This window comes from Diachasma alloeum, unplaced genomic scaffold (assembly GCF_001412515.2).
Source record: "Diachasma alloeum isolate Michigan unplaced genomic scaffold, Dall2.0 Dall_scaffold_00356, whole genome shotgun sequence".
NCBI classification, from domain to species: domain Eukaryota; kingdom Metazoa; phylum Arthropoda; class Insecta; order Hymenoptera; family Braconidae; genus Diachasma; species Diachasma alloeum.
Window position 1 is genome coordinate 266,119 of NW_021680495.1, and position 17,108 is coordinate 283,226.

Genomic DNA, 17,108 nt, shown 5'->3' on the forward strand with positions numbered 1-17,108 from the left:
TAATAATTGAGAGGGTGGTTCTTTTCATCTCTATTTCGAAGGTACCCAAAGGCGACACCTCAATCGTACAACTCCAAGGCAAGGCACCTTCGTCGATGGAAATCCTCCAAAAGTCCTCCCGAACCTAAGGACCTTGGAGAATTTGTCAGTTATTTGAAAGAAGAATGTTGGAAGGCAATGTTGGATTATAATTTCGGGCGATTGGAAGTAGAGTTGGTTGATGGATCAGATGGATCGCAAGTTGCAATTTTCGGAGATCCAGAGTATGTGCGTCGACTCCTGGTGGGAATTGCAGACGGTGCGGACATGTTCATCGACGGCACCTTCTACTCTGTGCCAGCTCTACCCAATTGGATGCAATTATTGATCGTACATGTGTGTCGCTATAATCACGTACGTAGTTCTCGATCGATATAAATTGGAAAAAATGGGTAAATCTGAGTAAATTTTCCTTTGATTCATAATGAAAAATTTGGTTTTTACCAAAATAATAATTGGATGAATAAGAAAATCGATGAATTGAAAAATAACTCTTCTGTCAATGGAATAATTTTTTCCTCTCAATAACTATTGGGACAAGTATTTCGTCGATGACACGGGGAAAAATACTTATTTTGGACGTAGTAATTCGATTTTTGGATGAAACGATAAAATCGATTTTCTATGAAATTCATGAACTAGAGACCTTGCCCTTTTAGATCCTTCCAATCGCATTTGCATTGATGACTAATCAAACAACAGAGGCATATGTGAGTGTTTATGAGTATGTCTTCAGAGTGTTAGCACCGCAGTTTCATTCATACAAAGCCAAGGTGCATACTGACTTTGAAATAGCAGAGAGAACGGGTATCAACGTAGTTCTGCCAAATGCAACTAATGAGTTGTGCATCACCCACTTCCATAGGGTGAGAAAAATGATTTGCATGGACTGGCTTAAGATCACATAGAATAAGATAAATTTTTTATTTTTCTCTGGACACCTGTCATTTTAATGCTTATGATAATTTTGACATCACTCGTAAATTTTATAGAACATGAAGCCGACTAAAAAAAAAAAAAAATATTTTCGTTAGAAATATTTTTTATTAAAGTTGAAAAAACTATAGCAATGACGCAAATCCTTGATAATCTCCTCAATTTTGATCTCAAACAATCAGAGTGCGGTATTTCGGAGGACGTGAAACCTTTACATTAGTTTTATTCACCCTTAGCCCGGTGAATTATCAAAATAAAACTGATGTGAAGGTTTCACGTGACTCCGAATACTGATAATTCACCCGTAGCCGAATAAATTATCAAAATAAAACTGAACATTCCAAGTATCCATTCATTAACGCACCGCCACAGGCTCACATCATAAATGCAATCAAGACAGGGGCAATGAAGACCACAAAATTATCAGATGTTGGAACGGAAGAGTGGAAAATCGAAGTTGCGATAAGGAAGTGCGTCAAAGAACGTGTGAACCTGGTAATGGCGCTTGCTCTTATACCAGAGGTCCATATAAAACCTCAGTTCGAGCGAATCAAGGACAAAACTGAAAATGCCTTGGCAAAAGAGAGAATGAAGGCGTATTATGAGTATGTTCACCAGCAATGGTTTGTCAATTGTCCTCCAGGCAAATGCTGTGCATTCAATTCAGTACGAAGGACTAATAATGCGGCGGAGTCGCGAAATCGATCGATGAATTCTGACTTTGGGAAGCACGAGAGTCCATGGAAGTTCGTTAGTAAGTGATTACTATTCAGTTTTTCATGTGATCCTATGCACAAATTACTATTCAGTTTTTTATGTGATCCTATGCACGTTCTATTTCTTACTATTTTCTCTCCTGAATTTCATCATTTCGTTAAAACTAGGTTGCCCCATGGTCCACTTAATAGTAATTATTAACAAAATACCATTGTGATCCCCAAATTATGGTTTATCTCGATAGTAATTTTACCTTCATTTTGCTTCCGAATGGGAGCATTGAAATCGTTCAATTTTTCGCATGTCTAATCTAGCTTGGAAACGATGTAGAATGGTCTGAAACGTAAAAATACGAAGTTTGAGCACAGTTTGTATATGTGCAGATGTCCCACCTCGTGGTCAACTTTTAGAAAATTGAAGGAATGAAAGACTGAAATTATTCCAAAAAATCTAAAATTTTGTCAAATTGTAGGTATGGATGTGGACTAACTCTGTGCCAAATTTCAGCTCAATCGACTCAGCCGTTTTTGAGAAATTTCAATTTTTTACTCAATCGTTTTTCACCAATATGTCAAAAACTACGGATCCGATTTTGATTTTTTTTTTCAAAATATTCGTCTTGATGTGTTCCATCTCAATTATTCAAAATATGCATACCCTTTCATACAAAGTTTTCGAGATATTTTAATTTTTAGGTTTTTCACCCAAAATCGTGGTTCGCACGCTAGCTTTCACAAAAATCGATATATTAACTTGAAATTTGGCACGAAGTTACCTCTTGGCACTTGGATGGCTGCTTTCGAAGATGAGCTAAATCGGCCTTTTAGTTTGTGAGATATTCACGTTTGTATCTAAATCTATTTTTGTGAATATCTCAAAAACTACTGCACCGATTTTAATTCTTTTTTTTTTCAAAATATTCGTCTTGTTTATATCATACATTTATGGATAAATATTTTCTTTCACTAATCTCAAACTCTCATGAATGACCGAACTCACCTACTATTGTATAATATTGATCTTCTGATGATTGAATGATGATGAATATTGGAATTGCTTCAAGAAAATAAGCTCATTTTGCAGGGACTCTAGTGGGTGTCCAAAATACGCTTTCCCAAGATTTCGATGCCATTAAGGCGGGCGCCTCTCGCCAGGAGATCAGAGGCAGTGATCATAGGAAGGAAGCGTTCATAAGGTCACAGAAAGTTCTGTTGGCGGAGGGAAAATTAGAAGTACCTGAATTCTTGGATATGATGGCAACATGTATTGATTTTAAAAAGAGTACGTTGAATGAAATTCCACTTGATCTATAATTTATTGTCAATCTAATATTAACGTCATACTTATTTTCATTGTCTACAGAGTGCCAAATGGGACAAGCGTATTCCTTCATAGATGTCGAAGATGAGAATCAGTTTCCGGTTGAAACAGAAGGACAGGAGAACCAAAGAGATCAAAGCCATTCTATCCATGATCCGAAAAGTGGAGCGAAAGTTCCAGCCGCCGCAGCAGCAGGAAGGCAAGAAGATGAGAAAGCAGAGGAGTCTAGGGAGGTTTTTGAGAAGAGAGACAAGAAGGACAAGCGAAGACAGAAGAAGAAGGCAAAGAAGAGAGACGCAGACTATATCGAGAGTGAAGTAGAATCAGGAAAAAATCAGGAGAATGAGTCCACTGATTTTCATGAGAGGACAGTCAAAAAACAGAGAAGAGAAATGAAGAAGAGAAAGAAGGAAGACACCGGAGGAAGGTATACGATCACAAAATCGAACGTTCCTGATGGCTCAAGCCTCAAGTTCGTAATCAAAAGGAAGCAGATAACTGAGACAATGCGTGTCTAGTATCGCCGTAATCGATGCATGATGGAGCGATGTACAGGTTATAAAGCTAATAAAGGAATAAAACGATTCGTGATCAATACTCAAGTTTCAATCCTGTCATTAACAGTCGACTACGTAGTTATTAATTGTCATCTTCATTCCTTGAACCATTTTCTGGTTCATCAAGTCCACAGGGGAAGATTCGTATAAAAGTGGGTGGGCAGGCAATCTTCTTTTTTTTATCTTAAATTATGTATGCACAGTTTAAATTTTTTGCTGCCAGTTGCAGTACACATGCCTGAAATTTTCAACGAGTAATATCTTCATCACCATTTCCGGAAGTCCGTCATGGGAAGACCACAAATCGATGGGAAAATTAATTGAAACTGAGAAATTCAGCCCATTATCCAGTGGAAATGGCAAGAATTCATGTAAATCTATTCGTGAATCTTAAGTTCATTCGAAAATTGAGCTCAATTTGATAGTCAATATTCAAATAAGATATATAATTTCCGTCTTATTTATATTTGTAACCAATCAATTGGCTTGAATTTTCAACTGAAACTTGCAATTTCACAAGTTTTTTCTGTCAAAATCGAATTTACCTTGACTCTCCTGGAAATGAATCCTAGGCTCTTCGTGCAATTAGAATTCTGAGACGACTTGTTTCATCAATATTCACCAAAAAGTTTGAGAAAGTTTGTATTAAATTTTGCATTTCATCGAGCGAAAAAGTCAATAGATATACATTTTTCTACATGACTCTTCACATTTATTCTACTAAAATTCTTGTGCATTATTCTTCAATTCATTAAGGGTTTTTTTTCTGCATTTCTCATAAAATCATACGTCGGAAAACTCACAAAATAATAAGTATTGGAGAAAAATCAACATTAATTCACTCTTTTCTATCAAAAATTGACCCGAAAATCACACCGGGAAATTGAATAATCTTCGAAATAATCGAAAAAAAATATAAAAAAATTATTATTTTATAAGTAAAAATTAAAGGAAATATTTATTTCATAAAAAGATATTTCAAAAGTTGAAGGGTCAGACAATTTAAGGGTCAGAATATAATGCAGGTACACTAGCCACTGGTGAGTCATCGCATTAAAAAATTAACGATAAATAAATCAATGAATAAAAACTATTCTTGTGACTAAAAATGAAATAAAATAAAAAATGAATATATAATAATACCAACCAAACCAGGCTCAAGACCCTCGCGCGATGGCCAGTCGCAAGCTTCTTGTGACGAATTCGGTTTAAAACAAAAGAAAATAATAATAATAATAAAAAAATAGATAAAAATTTAATGAAGTAGAGATTTAGTTCATGTTCTCACCACTGGAGGCGCTTCGGACATATCGGCCACTTTTTCGGGGATTTTGTCCGCCGGGGATTTTGTCACCGACCCAAATATAGCACCTTATGGAAATTTTTCAAAAAATTCACATTGACGATAAATATGAGAGCGTTATCAACAGAACGAGATTTCTCGAATTATCTAATACAAATGGGAAATGGAAGTTTGAATAATGAAACAGATAAATTAGACCTTCCGGAAGATTGTATAGAGAATTACAATGAAGATATTGTAATCCAAACTTACGGCGAATTATTGAAACAGAAAAAATACAAAACTGCCGCGACAGTTGCAATCCTTTCGGCGCGAAATGAAAATGTAGATGAAATAAATCAACGAGTAGTTGATTTATTGGACATCGACACTGAACAATTATACACCAGCGTAAATAGTACTGACAACTGTAATGACAATGAAAAGATCAATCAATACCTTTTACCAGCATATTTAAATACGTTGATGCCTCGGTCTTTCCCACCGCACGAATTACGACTGAGGAAATTCAGTATAGTCATGTTAATAAGAAATCTGAACATTCAGCAGGGACTTTGTAATGGCACACGGCTATTGGTATTAAGAATGAAAAATAATATCTTGAAATGTGAAATATTAACAGGAGATAAAAAAAAGAGATTGTATTCATTAATAGAATTATTTTCATATGTGAAAATGAATATCCTTTCACATTTGCTTATCGACAATTCCCAATAAAGTTAGCTTTTGCCATGACCATTAACAAATTGCAAGGACAAACATTCAATTGTATTGCAATTGATTTGAGAAGAGATGTCTTCACGCATGGCCAATTATATGTAGCTATGTCCAGAGTCCGTTCATGGTCAACATTAAAAATATATTTAGGTGAGCAAGTAGAAAATACAACAATTAATAATCCAGTTTTTACAGAATTATTCAGAGATTGATAATAATTGATCGAATCAATTACAATTTCTTGGAAAGAAAAAACCGGAACCATTATTAGAAAACATCTATAAAATATTAATACCACTAGAAATTATAAGTTGAAACAAACTGAATAAAATGAATAAAATCATAACTCGTTCAATTTTTATGAACTGAATCACAAAAATTCACAATTGACGTTTTGAGATGAAAAATTGATGAATAACCAGGCAGATGACGAAATAAAATGAGTTATGAGTTGCATGGTATTCCAAAACTCATCGAACTGTGGAGGTTAAAGGCATTCATAAGTTAGTAATACCTTTAATATGGTTATGCTTATTAATTAGTTAGTTATTCTCATTTATTCCTCTCTCAAAATGTAGTAGCTAATTAAATCCATTCTTCGATACAGAAATCTTATCCCTTTTCTTATCCAAGGCAGAGGAATGGAGGCATTGAATGTTCAATCGGTATCAATTAATTCAATTCGTCGATATTGAATGGGAGCAGAAATACCTTGACGCATCACTTAATATGGGAGTTGAATTGTCGAGCGTTATTAAATCCCCAATCGATTCGGGATAATTGATCGACCAGGGATCGATTAAAAATCCACAGGTGATCCAACAACAATTGACCATCAACCAGTGATTAATTGCAAATCAACCGAAGATCGACCATCATCCGGCACCAACCAACAATTGACCAGTGTCTTGACCATTGACCGGCCATCAACCGAGTAAACAAGTCAATCCGCTGTGGAGTTAAAATCGATTAACCATCAATGCCAGGGATATGCATTTGTATCCGATACGTGTTGGGACACTCTATATATATTAATTGTTTATTAGATTGTTGGTCATATTATTATTATAATTGGAGACTCTATTGATTCGTACAAGAACTATAAAACTGGAAATATGTAAAAAAACATAATAATAAAATCAATATCTTCAAATACTCACATCCGTGACTTAATGAAATAAAATAATTAAATTATAAACGTTTTATTCAATAACTCAAATGCTAAACATCAAGCTAGCAATGAAATATGTAAGAACTTGATGGAAATAATGTTGGAATATTTGAACACAGCTCTTCTGTTCTTCTTCAAAAATCACTCGACAAGGTTTATGACGTGTTGGGGAAAGTCCCCAGAAAAGGACTAATTTATGATCCGTTGTGCTCCGAACTCGAGAGCGTTGCAATCCTTACCACATGTAGAAATTCAAAGGAAACTCTGTCCTCTGGAGTCATAAACTTTGTCTTGCTTTTTCTTCAGTAAAGGTTTTTCAAATAGTTAGAATTTAGTCTCTGGACAACGGTCCTCTAGTACAGTCGTGCCTTCCTCGTGCCAATAATAAAGAGTTCAAGCTAAAAGTATTCATTGCGTTACTACATTTATTTATCCACTTTTACCCATATCCCAATAGGTTATGGGCCCAGTCTACGTGTTAAGTGTAAAAATATTTTTTTTAATAACTATAAACTATTTAGTATTTGAATTTAAGTGTAGTGAATTAACGTGAACTCTTTGAAATTAAAATGGATACGACGAAACTCAAAAGGAACATTAAGCCTTTTGATGGTGAAAAATACAGTGTGTGGAAGTTTAGGATTCGTTCTCTATTAACTGAACTCGACGTACTGAAAGTAATAGACGAACAGAAACCAGCTGAAGTGACAGATGAGTGGAAGAAAGCTGAGAATGTGGCTAAAAGTGTGATCATCGAATTTTTATCGGATTCTCTCCTCGATTTCGCAAAAACAGAGAGTACAGCAAAAGAAATTTTGCGAAGTCTTGATGCTGTTTATGAGCGAAAGAGTTTAGCAACACAGTTAGCAATTCGAAAGAAATTACTAAGTTTAAAACTACAAGGAGATGTCCCGCTCATTAAACATTTTACAACATTCGATGATTTAATCACAGAGTTATCGGCTGCAGGAGCACGTCTAGAGGAAACGGACAAAGTGTCACATTTATTATTGACTCTTCCAGTGATATACGATGGTGTTATTACTGCAATAGAAACTCTATCAGAGGATAATTTGACTCTGGCTTTTGTAAAAACGAGACTGCTGGATCATGAAGTGAAGATAAAGACTGAGAGTAGTGATACCAGTGTAAAAGTTCTCCAAGCCTTTCAAGAAGACATGAAGAAAAATTCAAAATCGAATAATTTAAAAAATTCGAAGTTAAAGGGCCAATTCAAGAAGAACAGTGCGAAGAAAGGGTTCAAACCAAACAATAAAAAACCCCGAAAGTGTTACCACTGTGGCAGAGACAATCACATGATTAAAGATTGCATTTTCTACAAGAAAAGCCAGCAATACTCGGCCGATAAAAACAGAACAGTGCACTCAATAGACATCAGGCAATCTTCTGATCCGACAACTGCCTATTCAAACACATCTGGTTTTGCCTTTATGGCTGGAGATTTTTATAAAAATGAAAATAGTGATAAAGTTGATTTTCTATTGGATTCGGGAGCTTCTGACCATTTGATCAACGACGATGGATTGTTCTCCAGCTTCCAAGTGTTGCATCCCCCGATAAAAATCTCAGTGGCGAAAAATGGAATCTTCATCGAGGCTACGAAGAGAGGGATCATTAACATGACGAGTAATAAAGGAGTTGAAGGAGTTCTGGAGGATGTTTTGTACTGCCCGAAAGTGCCATACAATTTACTGTCTGTCAGGAAAATGCAGAGAGCTCAGATGAGTATTAATTTCAATCCACAAGGGGTTGAAATAATCAAAAATGGTAAAATCATCATGACCGGTAAGCCCACAAATAATTTGTACGTGATGGAATTTAAAGTTAATGTAAATAAAATTAACAACAAAAGAGTTTGTGGGGCCAGTTGGAAGAGTGCCCGGCGCGTAACTGGGAGACCCGGGTTCGAATCCCGGCTGGGCGGATCGGGATTTTTTTCTCTCTAAATTTTAATTCTATTTGAATTTTTTTTTTTTTTTTGGCCATAAATAATGATTATAAATTATGGCATAATCGATTAGGTTATGTGGGAAAAACGAAATTTTTACAAATGAAAACTGGACAGATGGTCGATGATGTGCAATTAATTAATAATATCATGCCAAATGAAAATCTTTGTGAAGCTTGTATTTTTGAAAAACAAGCACGATTACCTTTTCAAAAGAAGAAAGATAAGGATCATATCAAACGACCATTGTTCATTGTTCATTCAGACGTATGTGGACCGATCACTCCGTCAACGGTTGACAATAAAAATTATTTTGTGATGTTTATTGATGAGTACACGCATTATTGCGTTACATATCTCATGACTTATAAGTCAGATGTATTTTCTGCTTGGAAAGATTTCGTTGCAAAAAGTGAAGCACACTTTAATTTAAAGATTTCAAATTTATACTGCGATAATGGTAGAGAGTATCTATCAAATGAGATGAAAGACTATTGTGTAGAAAAAGGCATAAGCTATCACTTGACAGTTCCATACACTCCATCATTGAATGGTGTTGCAGAGCGAATGGTAAGGACAGTTACCGAGAAGGCTCGTGCATTAATAAGCGGTGCTAAGTTAAATAAAGTCTTTTGGGGAGAAGCAGTTTTGACTGCTATGTATTTAATTAATAGAATCCCAACTAAAGCTTTAAAAGAAAATAAAACACCGTATGAGTTATGGCATAGTAAGAAGCCAATGTTAAAATATTTGAGAATTTTCGGAAGTACAGTCTATGTACATAATAAAATAAGAAAAGCGAAATTTGATGATAAATCCTGGAAAGGAATATTAGTCGGTTATGAACCGAACGGTTATAAAGTATGGAATGTAGAAATGAATAAAATTGTTGTAGTGAGAGATGTGATAGTTGATGAAAGTAATTTCTTGGCATCAAGGCCAGAAATGAGACTAGGAGTTATAAGTGAAAACTCTAATGAAACTGATAATCTTAGTGAATCTAATGAAGAACTTAGTGGTCTTCAAAAATCAGTAGAGTCTCAGAAATCTGATAAAGAGAAATCAGATAATTTTCATCATGCAAATGAATCTGAAGAAGAAAATTCAGAGCCTGAAATTGACAGAAGTCGAAGTAGTAAATTTGATAAGTCAAATAAATCTGTAAAGAAAACAGGTAAACACAATCAGTCTGATTCTCATAATGATAAGAATTATGAAAAAGAAGCAGTAAGAAATCTGAGAAGAAGTGATAGGAATAACCACAAACCTCGAATTTCGTATGAGGAGGTAGATCATTTATTATGTGCACAATCTATAGTTTGCAAAATTCCCAAAACTTTCAATGAAATTAAATATAGAGATGATCATGAGAAGTGGGAAAAAGCAATCAAAGATGAAATAGATTCACTCTTAACAAATAAAACGTGGACTCTAGTAACAAAGCCAGTTGGTAAAAATATTGTAGATTGCAAATGGCTATTCACTATAAAGAATGATGAATTTGGAAATTCTATAAGATATAAAGCTCGCCTAGTAGCACGTGGTTTTAGTCAGGAATATTTAGTTGATTATGATGAAACTTTTGCACCCGTAGCAAGAATTTCAAGTTTCCGTTTCATTTTAGCTTTTGCAAATCAATATAATTTGTTAATCCATCACATGGATGTTAAAACTGCTTTTCCAAATGGAGCATTAAAAGAAGAAATATTTATGAGAGTTCCAGAAGGTGTCAAGCATAAAAACAATCAAGTTTGTAAACTGAACAAAGCACTTTATGGATTGAAACAAGCAGCAAGATGCTGGTTTGAAACCTTTGAAAAAGCATTGCTTGAAAAAGGTTTTGAAAATTCATCAGTTGATCGTTGTATTTATTTTTTGAACAAAGGCAACATTCAAGAAAATATTTATGTTGTTCTTTATGTTGATGATTTAGTAATTGCCACAGCTAATATTCAAACTATGAATAAATTCAAAACTTATTTAATGAAACAATTTCGTATGACCGATTTGAATGAAATTAAATTATTTCTTGGAATTAGAATTGAAAGAAATAATGATACCATTACTCTTGATCAAAGTGCATATATTAAAACAGTTTTAAATAAATTCAATATGTCTGATTGTAATGCTATAAGTACACCTCTTCCAAATAAAATTGATTATATAAATTTAAATTTAGATAAAGACAATGATGCACCATGTAGAAATCTCATTGGGTGTCTAATGTACATAATGGTTTGTACAAGACCTGACTTGAGTATAGCAGTTAATATTCTGAGTAGATATTCAAATAAAAATAACAAGGAATTATGGCAATATCTAAAAAGAGTTCTTAGATATTTAAAAGGCTCAATGAATTTAAAATTAACCTTTAAAAGAGGGAATTTCCAGCAAATTATAAATGGCTATGTTGATTCTGACTGGGGTGGTGACGTAGGAAGTGATAGGAAGAGCACCACAGGTTTCTTGTTTAAATTATTTGAACGATGCACAATTTGCTGGAATACGAAAAGACAACCGTCGGTAGCCGCTTCTTCCACAGAAGCAGAGTATATGGCTCTTTTTGAAGCGGTGAAAGAAGCATTATGGCTTAAATCGCTAGCTGATAGTATATATTTGAAGATCTTGAAACCAATTATTATTTATGAAGATAATAATGGTTGTATTAGCATAGCGAATAACCCAACTAGTCACAAGAGGTCTAAACATATAGATATTAAGTATCATTTCTCCAGAGAGCAGGTAGAGAAAAAGGTAATAATACTTGAATATATTTCAACAGGTAATCAAATTGCAGATGCATTGACCAAGCCACTACCGCCAACTAAACTTCTGGAATTAAGACCAAAATTGGGCATTGAATAAAATAAAAATAGAATAAGAATGTATATAGTAGTTAATAATAGAAATGGTCTGGGCAGGTTTTACTGGGTTTCCCTGACCCCTGAGCAACAGATCTTGGGCCATGTGTAAATTCCCAGGACCCACGAGGAAGGTAGAAAATTAGTTAGATTAATTAAAGTAAAATAATGTAAGTCGATTAATTTTTGAGGGGGCGTGTTGAAATATTTGAACACAGCTCTTCTGTTTTTCTTCAAAAATCACTCGACAAGGTTTATGACGTGTTGGGGAAAGTCCCCAGAAAAGGACTAATTTATGATCCGTTGTGCTCCGAACTCGAGAGCGTTGCAATCCTTACCACATGTAGAAATTCAAAGGAAACTCTGTCCTCTGGAGTCATAAACTTTGTCTTGCTTTTCCTTCAGTAAAGGTTTTTCAAATAGTTAGAATTTAGTCTCTGGACAACGGTCCTCTAGTACAGTCGTGCCTTCCTCGTGCCAATAATAAAGAGTTCAAGTTAAAAGTATTCATTGCGTTACTACATTTATTTATCCACTTTTACCCATATCCCAATAAATAAAAAAAAATTGAATTACGATTGGAACTTATTGAAGAAAATAAAAGAAGTGTCACTTCAGAAGACTGTCAGAAGGAGAAGGAAAAGATGGAGAGAGAAATACTAAGCAGAGCCCAAATCGTTGATACTGATTATAATTTTGAAGAAGAAGTATGGTTCTGGAGAAGGTTCCCCAATGAAGGGAATAGATTGATTTGTGAGAGACGTGTAATAGATAGAGAGAGGACTACCAATACAATAATAACCAACTGACACCATCAACATCAACTGAAGAAAATCCGGCAAATAATGATCAAAATGATTCAGCAATCAATAGACAGAAGAAAAAGAGAGCTAATAGGTAAACAATTTCAAATAGAAAATGATTTTGTGACCAGAATGATACCTTCAATGGAGAAAAAAAATTTAATGATTGACATTAAAGGTTAATTGGTAATTAATTTTGGGAATTGAGTAAACAGGATTTAATTTGAAATAAAAACTAAATGACGCCTAATTTTTGATGGGTTGAAAAATTGAAAAATCTATTCACATGGACTCCCTTGATTTCTATTGATTATCATGAACGAATTGTAATAGAATTTGAAGTTAACTGTGATCATCTTATCAATTTTCATATTTTTATAAATTAATCGTCAAAAAATTATTAGGAAATCTCATTATAATATTATTCCTGGCTGAAAGTAGATCTAACTTCAAGTAGTAGAGGCGAGGAGAAAATGAAATATTTATCGTTGATTTTAATCACCAATATCTCTTATGTATGAACACAGATATTGAGGATTAAAGACCATTACATTTTGCCTCATTTTCCCAAGAAAAAAAAAATATTGACGGTTAAATTTTATCAATTTCAGAAGAAAAGCAAAACTTGGAGTACGAAGGCAACGATCAATGCGAATAATTTTGAGAACTAAATATTATTAAATTTTCCCTACAAAAATTCACAGAATTAAATTGATGGAGTCAGTGAAGAGTTAAGGAATTTCTCAAACAATAACTGAATTAGTATTGGACGAAATATGATATTATTCAGAAAAGTTGTTATTTTGGAATTAATACTTGTTGGAAAATATACTGAAATAAAAATTTAGTAACGTGAGAAAATATAAAAAGTAACGAATGTTGTGATTATTATTTTTAAACGAATGGAAAGAAGATGAGAATGATCCAAAATTATGCAATGAACTTAAAACTTTATTGACAGTAATTTAGCAACAATCAGGAGGAGATATCATTAAATTATTGTTATAAAAAGAAAAAAAGATGGAAAAAAGAGGAAAAAAAGAGAAACATCTTGAAATTTCATAAATTTTAGTAACAAAAGAGAAATTATTATTTATCAATTTCATTTTTAATCGAGCAAAGATTGTTAATCTTGAATCTGTATTATAATAGATTTATGTTGGGGTTTAAAGAATTTTTTGTATACGAAGTTATTTAAATCGGAGTGAGACAGAGAACAATGCTGGTCATTAACATAGAATGTCGATATCTAGGTCCATAAACAGTAAATTATCGAAAAAATTTCAAGTGAATCTCAAACGCTCGAACTTTCTTTAATTAATATTATGATGATTTAGAAGTGTTGGATATTCTTCTGGTTATGATTTCTTTTTTTTGGATCTATTTTTGTTATTTTTATTTTCAAAAAGTAGTTGATGATTCGGAGAGACAAATTGTTCTGGCTAACTAAAAATGAAAAACAAAAGCCATAACTGGTAACTTCTTAATCCTGAAAAAGAAAAATAAATTAAATATGCGAAGAACTAGACCCAAAGTAAAAAGAGAAAAATCCGAAATCATGACGAAACACACTTTTTTAGGGCATCTTTTGTTGGATATTTCACTTCTCTTCAATTTCTTGGGCTGAACCGCAGTAGCATCGCCTCGATTGTTAGAATCAGCCTGATTTCGAATCATCAACGGCTGACAACGAAGAAGATCTTTGAAAGTAGCGACAGTCTGATCAACCAAAGTGATACAGAATGGAGCTTGAACGCAGAAGAAAAACCTACTACCTGAAAATTAGAAAAACAAAATGAATTATAATAAAAATCAGAAAAAAGAATTGAAAATTTGGAAATAAATGGGAATAATGGATGGAATAATCACCATTTCTGATCACTGATCCAACACATTGGACATGCTGTCCCTTCACGAATGGGGAACTAAAATCAGAGGGAAAATCAGAAATTTTTACATCCACGAAATATTTTTGAGCAGCAATGGATCCATAGCAAGTATTGCCAGTACTATCGACTTGTTTTTCAATCACAGTCCATGGAGTTTTGACAAATCCGCTTAAAGCTAGAACGAAAAAAGATCCAAAGTAAAAAAAGATTTAAATAATTAGGCAATTCGAAATTTTCATTACAAAACATGAATTTTCAGTATCAAATTACACAGAACCAAATTTCTGAATATGCAAAAATATTTTCTCATAGGTTTCATGCAAAAATTGATGTCCATAACCAAATTTTTCATAAAAAATCAAAAACTGAGCTGAAATACACCATTCCCAAAGATTTTCTCATCGAGATAGATTTTAGTCCCAAAATTATACTTTTTCAAGATATGATGAAATTAGAAGAAAAAAATAAACTCACCAGCAATTTTCTTGCAAGTTGCTAGATCAATCAAAGGAGTAATCTCAGGAGTGGTCGATTGAGAGCGTTGTTGGAGTTGAATCTTCCCCAAATCAGTAACAGTCGTGTTTGATTGAAGCACCAATTCATAAGGAGTCGTTCCCGAGTTGAATTGATCCTTCACGTATTTTGGATAAGCTCCATCGATGTGAATGACCTAATGAAAATGATTAGAAATGAGCAAAAAAAATTAAAAGTCGATAACAAACGTTCTACTTTACCCCACCTTCCCCAAAAAAATCAAATATAATCGGTAAAAATCGGAAATAAAAAAAAAATTGAAAAATCAACTTACATGATACACTAGAAGCTGATCAAGAAATTTGTCCATGATTTCACCCCACATAACGCACTGAACTATTTCGCCATCATTATTGTGAACGAAAAATGTACAGACATCGTTGACTGCACCATTTTTACAGGTTACAGTCTCAGCTTCTTTGACAAGATGAATAATGCCGATGATCTCTCTAAAGAAAGAAAAAAAAATCGTAATAATAAATTCACAAAAAAAAAGTAAAAATTTGGTTATGAAAATTAATAGCTACACTTACACCAATTTTGTTGTAGCAGAAGAAATGCTCTGTAAATATGCAGATGATGTCAGCAGATCAAGATTGGTAAAAACATTGGGATCTGCAACTGGTGGATCTTGAACCTCGAGTCCATCATCAATCGGTTCAGTATTAGAGCAATGAGGAGCTGGAGAATTATCGGCGTCGGACATGATGAATAACGAGACAAATTCGTAAAGAATAGTTCGATGAAAATCAATGGCCTACTGTGTCAAGATGATTGAAATAATTGACAGCTCAAAACAAACGAAAATAAATTGAACAAAATCACTTGTTCGACGTAATATATATGACGTATTCCCAACCTGATCACTACGATGGAACAAGACACGAACCAAAAATTAAAAAATGAGATTTATCACTTACCCAATCAATAACACTATTTAGAAAATAAGTAGAATAAAACTAACGGAGAAGACTTGAAAAACACCATTCCACGACGTATTTTCCGTGGTGAGAAAGTAAATGTAAATGTACAAACGGAAATTACAAATAAAAAAAATCCTATCGAGTTATAATTCTATTTTATATCGAATGAATGCATCAAATGAATGCACTAATTCATGCAAACTGGCTAGCGCGCGCGAATGCGCGCGTCTTCCCTAGTTTTTATAAAAAGCACTGTGCTAAGGAACATATTTCTTTGGTTGCTTCTGAAAATGAGGAAGACACTCTACTCGAAAAATATATATTGCGTAAAAAAGCATTAGAAAAAACAAACATATATAAATGAAAATCAACCAACCCAAGCGTCAATAAAAAGTCAGTAAAGACAGAATCAATTTTCTTGGCACGGGTCTGAACATGAGAGTTTAGATTGATATTAGGCAGTGATTACAAAAACTGCTCGCGAATGCCGTTGCTTTAGTACTTCCGGATTTTTTTATTGAGCCCTGACTTGGTTTATTTTCATTGATTTTGTATTCTTTCAATGTTTGTTCAACGAAAAATGCACCATTTTTCCAGAAAATGGTCTTTTGGGTGGTTACTTCGTCAACAGATACTTGGCAGCACTCGGTCTGAGGTGTTGGACAGTTGGAGTAAAAAATGTTCCTTGGCCAATACGCTACAGCGTATTTTGATTCAGTGAGAAGCACGCGGGTTAGCATGTCCTGTTGTCCTTCCTCAGTGCACACAATATTTTCCGTCATAACTGCTGGTTGAGTTCGATTTTTCTCTGTAAATGAAAGGGAGGAATGTGGATCAAGTCATTCCGAGGATCTTCTAAAACAGTAAAAATCCAAGGAATGAAATAAGCCACTTTTCTGTCGTCATTTGGGAATAAAATCCGATCTTTTCCGGCAGATATGACGGGAAATAGCATAGTAGTATGCTTAAGGCGCTGCAAAATCAAATGTGGGCGAGGGGGGTCGAGGCGGGCGGGGGGCCATTGCAGCGGTGGATACGAAGCAGTTGTCAGGCGGTGCAGGAGGGGGGGCGGAGGGGGGGGGGGGATTGAATTCATTCATTACAGCATCATCTGGTGGATGCAATTGATGAAGCTATTGAGAATCAATTGTCGATAATGCAGAGTAAGTATGAGTGCTGCCCTCTGATTTTTGAAATGCTGTTAATTGTTTCTTTTTTCATATAGCGCTTTTTAGTGAATTTTTTCAGAAAAAAATCATAGTCCAAGATTTTCTCGGGTATTCAGAGTGGGTTTCCATCCCCATAAGAAACTGCAAACAGAAAAAAGTTCGGCATTTGGCGTTGAAAACGTATCAACGCATTATTCGCG

The 17,108-nt window shown here is 34.2% G+C and overlaps 1 protein-coding gene across 1 annotated transcript; it reads right to left on the minus strand.

Annotated features, from left to right (window-relative positions):
- Positions 1-13,514: 13,514 nt before the first annotated feature.
- On the minus strand, positions 13,515-16,684 carry LOC107041131. Its single transcript, XM_015261535.1, has 6 exons — positions 15,350-16,684; positions 15,091-15,265; positions 14,757-14,952; positions 14,263-14,457; positions 13,966-14,168; positions 13,515-13,882 (listed from the first exon to the last, which is right to left on the minus strand). The coding sequence occupies exons 1-6, from the start codon at positions 15,520-15,522 to the stop codon at positions 13,877-13,879; spliced, it is 948 nt and encodes a 315-aa protein (XP_015117021.1). The 5' UTR covers positions 15,523-16,684; the 3' UTR covers positions 13,515-13,876.
- Between the last annotated feature and the right edge of the window lie 424 nt (positions 16,685-17,108).

Excerpts from the sequence above, each read along its gene's own strand:
- LOC107041131 (XM_015261535.1), bottom strand. The coding sequence starts at position 15,522 with ATGTCCGACGCCGATAATTCTCCAGCTCCTCATTGCTCTAATACTGAA. Across the intron at positions 14,458-14,756 it reads AACTTGCAAGAAAATTGCTG|CTTTAAGCGGATTTGTCAAA; the intron begins GTGAGTTTATTT and ends TTTTCGTTCTAG. Across the intron at positions 14,169-14,262 it reads TGGATCAGTGATCAGAAATG|GTAGTAGGTTTTTCTTCTGC; the intron begins GTGATTATTCCA and ends TCTAATTTTCAG.